Source organism: Hypanus sabinus, chromosome 6 (assembly GCF_030144855.1).
Source record: "Hypanus sabinus isolate sHypSab1 chromosome 6, sHypSab1.hap1, whole genome shotgun sequence".
Lineage (NCBI taxonomy): Eukaryota > Metazoa > Chordata > Chondrichthyes > Myliobatiformes > Dasyatidae > Hypanus > Hypanus sabinus.
This window is the reverse complement of record NC_082711.1, coordinates 4558976-4565373: the sequence shown is the minus strand read 5'-3', so window position 1 is coordinate 4565373 and position 6398 is coordinate 4558976. Positions and strand designations below refer to the sequence as shown.

At 49.0% G+C, this 6398-nt stretch overlaps 1 protein-coding gene across 1 annotated transcript in view; it reads right to left on the bottom strand.

Moving 5' to 3' along the window:
- Positions 1-4483: 4483 nt before the first annotated feature.
- Positions 4484-6398, bottom strand: part of LOC132395249 (probable flap endonuclease 1 homolog) — a 64119-nt gene continuing 62204 nt past the window's right edge. The window contains exon 11 of the mRNA XM_059971566.1: positions 4484-6385. Within this exon, the coding sequence (XP_059827549.1) occupies positions 6269-6385 (117 nt within the window). The 3' untranslated portion in view covers positions 4484-6268. The remainder of the gene's footprint in view (positions 6386-6398) is intronic.

Below are 6398 nucleotides of genomic sequence, written 5' to 3'. Positions count from 1 at the left end.
CTCTCCCAGTCTGCAGTGTCCTCCTGTTTCAAATCGTCCATCATTGTCCCATGTAGCCTGTCTGAACGACTGGCGGCCTGTCGCACTCACCTGAATTATGAGCAAATGTTTTGAGAGGCTGGTTAAAGACTACATCTGCAGCTTGATACCACCCACACTGGATCCCCTACAATTCACCGACCGACGGAACCAGTCTACCGATGATACCATAGCCACAGCACGACACACCGTCCTCTATCACCTGATTGGGGCACCACAGTAGTGTATCAGGGCATCAGAGTTCTGAGTTCAATTCTGGCATCCTGTCAGAAAGTTTGAACTTTCTCTCCGTGAACTGTAAGAGTTTCCTCCCACAGAGCAAAGACATACCTGTAGGTTAATTGGTCATTGTAAGCTGCCCCTGATTAAGCTAGGGTTCCATTTCTGTGTTGCGATGCAGCATGGCTCTTCGCTGGACTTAACCCTTTCCGCCCATTGTCCAGCTCCTCTGCTCTCGGTTCTGTGGGTTTGCTGGACAGTCATAGAAACGCAGAAAATAGGTGCAGGAGTAGGCCATTCGGCCCTTCAAGTCTGCACCGCCATTCAGTATGATCATGGCTGATCATCCAACTCAGAACCCTGTACCTACTTTCTCTCCATACCCCCGATCCCTTTAACCACAAGGGCCATATCTAACTCCCTCTTAAATATAGCCAATGAACTGGCCTCAACTGTTTCCTGTGGCAGAGAATTCCACAGATTCACCACTCTCTGTGAGAAGAAGTTTTTCCTCATCTCGGTCCTAAAAGACTTCCCCTTTATCCTTAAACTGCGACCCCTCGTTCTGGACTTCCCCAACATCGGAAACAATCTTCCTACATCTAGCCTGTCCAATCCCTTTAGAATTTTATACATTTCAATAAGATCCCCCCTCAATCTTCTAAATTCCAGTGAGTATAAGCCTAGTCGATCCAGTCTTTCTTCACTTGAAAGTCCTGCCATCTCAGGAATCAACCTGGTGAACCTTCTTTGTACTCCCTCTATGGCAAGAATGTCTTTCCTCAGATTAGGAGACCAAAACTGCACACAATACTCTAGGTGCGGTCTCACCAAGGCCTTGTACAACTGCAGTAGAACCTCCCTGCTCCTGTACTCAGGTCCTTTTGCTATGAATGCCAACATACCATCTGCCTTTTTTACTGCCTGTCATCTGCAAACTTGGAGATGCTGCATTTAATTCCCTCGTCTAAATCATTTATATTGTAAACAACTGAGGTCCCAGCACTGAGCCTTGCGGTACCCCACTAGTCACTGCCTGCCATTCTGAAAAGGTCCCGTTTACTCCCACTCTTTGCTTCCTGTCTGCCAACCAATTCTCTATCCACATCAATACCATACCCCCAATACCATGTGCTTTAAGTTTAAATCTCCTGTGTGGGACTTTGTCAAAAGCCTTTTGAAAATCTAAATATACCACATCCACTGGCTCTCCCCTATCCACTCTACTAGTTACATCCTCAAAAAGTTCTATAAGATTCGTCAGACATGATTTTCCTTTCACAAATCCATGCTGACTTTATCCGATGATTTCACCTCTTTCCAAATGTGCTGTTATCACATCTTTGATAACCGACTCTAGCATTTTCCCCACTACCGATGTCCGGCTAACCGGTCTATAATTCTCTGGTTTCTCTCTCTCTCCTTTTTTAAAAAGTGGGGTTACATTAGCCACCCTCCAATCCTCAGGAACTAATCCAGAATCTAAGGAGTTTTGAAAAATTATCACTAATGCATCCACTATTTCTTGGGCTACTTCCTTAAGCACTCTGGGATGCAGACCATCTGGCCCTGGGGATTTATCTGCCTTTAATCCCTTCAATTTACCTAACACCACTTCCCTACTAACATGTATTTCCCTCAGTTCCTCCATCTCACTAGACCCTCGGTCCCCTACTATTTCTGGAAGATTATTTATGTCCTCCTTAGTGAAGACAGAACCAAAGTAGTTATTCAATTGGTCTGCCATGTCCTTGTTCCCCATGATCAATTCACCTGCTTCTGAATGTAAGGGACCTACATTTGTCTTGATCAATCTTTTTCTTTTCACACATCTATAAAAGCTTTTACAGTTTTTTATGTTCCCTGCCAGCTTTCTCTCATTTTTCTCTCTTTTTTCCCTTTCCTAATTAAGCCCTTTGTCCTCCTCTGCTGGACTCTGAATTTCTCCCAGTCCTCAGGTGTGCCACTTTTTCTGGCTAATTTGTATGTTTCTTCCTTGGAATTGATACTGTCCCTAATTCCCCTTGTCAGCCATGGGTACACTACCTTTCCTGGTTTATTCTTTTGCCAAACTGGGATGAACACTTGTTGTAGTTCATCCATGCGATCTTTAAATGCTTGCCATTGCATATCCACCGTCAACCCTTTAAGTATCATTTGCCAGTCTATCTTAGCTAATTCATGTCTCATACCTTCAAAGTTACCCTTCTTTAAGTTCAGAACCTTTGTTTCTGAATTAATTATGTCACTCTCCATCTTAATGAAGAATTCCACCATATTATGGTCACTCTTACCCAAGGGGCCTCGCACGACAAGACTGCTAACTCTGTCACCAATGGTCGGTCTCTCACCACTGCTCTTCAACTGTTCATGTACCCCCGTTAGCGGCAAAAAGACGGTGCTAGCACTGTACACAAAATTATGAGGTGTAGATAGGGTAAAGGCAAGCAGGCTTTTTCCACTGAGTTCGAGTGAGACAGTATCAGAGGTCATGGATTAAGGGTGAAAGGTGAAATATTTCAGGTGGACTTGGTGGGTGATGAGATTATTGAATGTCAGTGGAAGTGCTGGATGCAGGTTCGATTTGAACATTTCGGAGAAGTTTGGTTAAGTATACAGATGGGAGGATGGTTCGGTGGGACTAGGCAGAATAACAGTTCAGCAAGGACTAGATGGCCTGAAGTAGTGTTCTGTGACTGTACTGAGCCCGACCGAGGTACTGGGCACCTTGGCCTCTGTGGTGGCCAGGAAGGTGGAGGGGAAGGGCATTTCCACTGCAGGTGACCCAGCAGGGACCTCATGCCAAAGAAATCGCCACACACAGGGTCTTCCATCCCTTAGGACATAGCTGCCATTCGGCCCATCGAGTCTGCTCCTCTATTCCATCATGGCTGATTCCAGATCCCACCCAACCCCATACACCTGTCTTACTGGCATATCCTTTGATGCCCTGACCGATCAGGAAACTTCTGCCTTAAATACACCCACGGACTTGGCCTCCACCGCAGTCTATGACAGAGCATTCCACAGATTCACTACTCTCTGGCTTAAAAAATTCCTCCTGTTCTAAAAGGTGGCCTCTCAATTTGCAGGCTGTGCCCTCTATTTCTGGGTACCATCATCACAGGAAACATCCTCTACACATCAACCCTACAGCAAGTTTCAATGAGATCCCCCCCCCCCACCGCCCCCAGCATTCTTCTAAATTCCAGTGAGTACAGGCTCAAAGCTGCCAACACTCCTGATACGTTAACCCCTTCACTCCCAGAATCATCCCTGTGAACCTCCTCTGGACTCTCTCCAATGACAACACATCCTTTCTAAGATATGGGGCCCAAACAAAAAGCTGTGGATGAACCAGGAGGTACATTGTCTGCTGAAGGCTAGATCTGTGGCATTCATGTCTGGCGATGCAGGTCTGTACCAGTAAAAGGGGATGGAATATTGAGAAGGGGGTGGGGTTGCGGGCATTACTGGAAGTTTGAGAAATTGATGTTCCTGCCATCAGGTTGGAGGCTACCCAACTGGAATATACGGTGTTGTTCCTCCAACCCGAGTGTGGCCTCATCACGACAGTAAAGGAGGCCATGGATGGACACATTGGAATGGGAATGGGACGTGGAATTAAAATTGGTGACCACTGGGAGATCCTGCTCTCTCTGGCAGGTGCTCGGTGAAGCGGTCTCCCAATCTACGTTGGGTCTCACCAATAAACAAGAAGCCACACAGGAGCACCAAAGCAGTAAGTGACCCCAACAGACTCACAGGTGAAGTGTCGTCTCACCTGGAAGGACTGTTTAGAGCCCTGGCTGTTGTGAGGGAGACAGTGTAGGGGCAGGCGTAGCATTTGTTCTGCTTGCAAGGATAATTTTCCTCAGGGTTTACTCCCAAAACCTTCCCCATGACTGGATATAGCTGCAAGGTTAGAGATCAGAGATTTCCTACTCCTGGATGAGCTGCTAGCCATGGCCAATGAGCCCCATCTGCCTGAAGCGACTGATTTTAAGGCACCAGTAACCTGCCTTTGCCCCTTCTGTCTGTAGAAATGGTTCCATTGAGTTTAGTAGCTGAGCCACACAAGAAGGTCAGGAGCTGGACTTGGTTGTCAGAGGCTGTTTGAGACAGACCATTGGGAGCATTTCACGGGCAGTGAGAGCCCATCCCCACAACCCCCGCTCCTCCCGGCCATGACAACCTCAGTGTTGAGTGTGGAATGGGCTACCAGTGGAAATCATGCATGCCAGCTTGATGTTTAAGAGAAATTCGGATAGGTACTTGGATGATCAGGTCGGAGAGCTGCGGTCTGGGTACAGGTCAAACGCGCTCGGCAGATTAGTGGCTTGGCACGGACTAGATGGGCCTGTTTCTGTGCCATGGTGATCCAAGACTTGTCAACCCATTGAGTTCCCCAGCATCGTGTGTGTGGTTTCAGATTCCAGCATTTGCAATATTTCAGTTTTTGTTTAAATGGTTTAATTGTGATGCGAGAAGATGAACCATCACTGTGCAGCATCCTCCTCCGATACACCAGGGACCTGGGCTGGACACCTCTGGGGCTGGCAAGAACCTGAACAGCCTCTGTTCCAGTATCTGAAGGGGCTGCTCATTGAGTTTCACCCTCCTGATCTTGTTATGCAGTGCAGAGGCAATGGGCTGTATCTCCTGGTCGGTCAGCTCCTGGGTAATGGGCACGGGAGCCATTAATGGGTATAAGGAGGTTCAGTCTGAGCCGACCAGCACGCACCCGTGCTCGGACATCCCTGTGGAGGGAGCGTTCAGTATCGGACAACTCTGAGGAAGACATTCTGGAACCAGGGACCCCAGGGGGAAGGGAGAAGGGGTGTGTGCTGCACAGGGAAGATCACATTTTAATTTAAGAGCTTTTGTTAAATAAATAAATTAATTTAAAGAAGGTAATCCCATGAGAGAGAAGTTCCCTCGAGATCGAACCAATCAATTACAGATTTAATTCCCAACTCAGACTGTCAGACCATAAAACAGGAGCGAAATTAGACCATTTGGCTCACTCAGGTGCTCCGACATTGAATCATGGCTGATTTTTTTCTCCACTCCCCGGTCTTGTAACCTTTGACGTTGTGGTTGGTTCGACTCTCCAGCTGGGACACCCTTCTTGTCTCAGCTTTCCCCGGACTCTGCTCAGTCTGCCGTGAGTTCTCAATGGGCCTTGATTTTGGCTCGGGCTGTGTGGTAGCTGCAGGATTGTGCAGTGAATTATACTGGCCTCAGGCGAGTGAAGCCCCTCGGGGCACAGCCCACACACTCAGCTCTCTCCGTCCTCAAACCCGTAAGGGCCCAGTGTTCTCCTGCACATCTCCCACAGGCCTACTGCTCCGTAGACCCCTTGGCTACTCCCACTGGGACCTTGCTTGGTGGGAGAGTAGAAGGGATAAAGTCTCGGACGAGGGCTTGACTCCTCGTCTGGGAATCCTGCAGCAAATAAGGTTCTTCCCAGGAAGCTGATAGAGGTAAGTTCTGGTTTCCCGTCGTTGAGGGTGACGCTGGACCATGTGAAGGCAGAGCCGATGATAAGGACCACTTCAGGGGTAGGGGACAGTGTCCTGGGACCCCGTGCTGTTGAGGGACAGAGAGGGGGTACAGTGGGGAGAGGGATGTGTAGGACAAGAGGTAAGAGAGGGAGGGGAGGGTGAGAAAGAGGGAGCAAGGGGAAGGTGAGGGGGAGGAGGGAGGGAGAGGAGGAGGGAGGAAGAGGTGTAGGGAGGGAGGAGAGGAAAGAGGAGGGAAACACAGGGGCCAAGGAGGGCTTGGGGAGGGATACAAAAGTGGGATAAGATCAAGGGCTGAGTGAACAACTGCGGTTTGGTTGGTAGGATGGAGGTTGAGGTTGGGACATGGGCTTTCTCTTAAGGATGGGGGAGCAAGAGGAAGGAAGAGGGTTGGAAAGGGGTAGTTAGGGGCTGGTGGGTCAGGCTAGCGGCAGGGGCTCTGTGGGGAAAGGAGGGTTGGGGAGAGACATCTGAGGGAGGAGATCTCATGAAGTGGCATTCCGAGGTGGGGGGACAAGCCGTCGGCGAAGCGGGAGATGGGAGAGGTTGCGTTGGGCAGTGCGACGTCTCTTGGTGGAGAGCTGGAAGTGGGGCTGATCTCCCTGTATGGAGGAG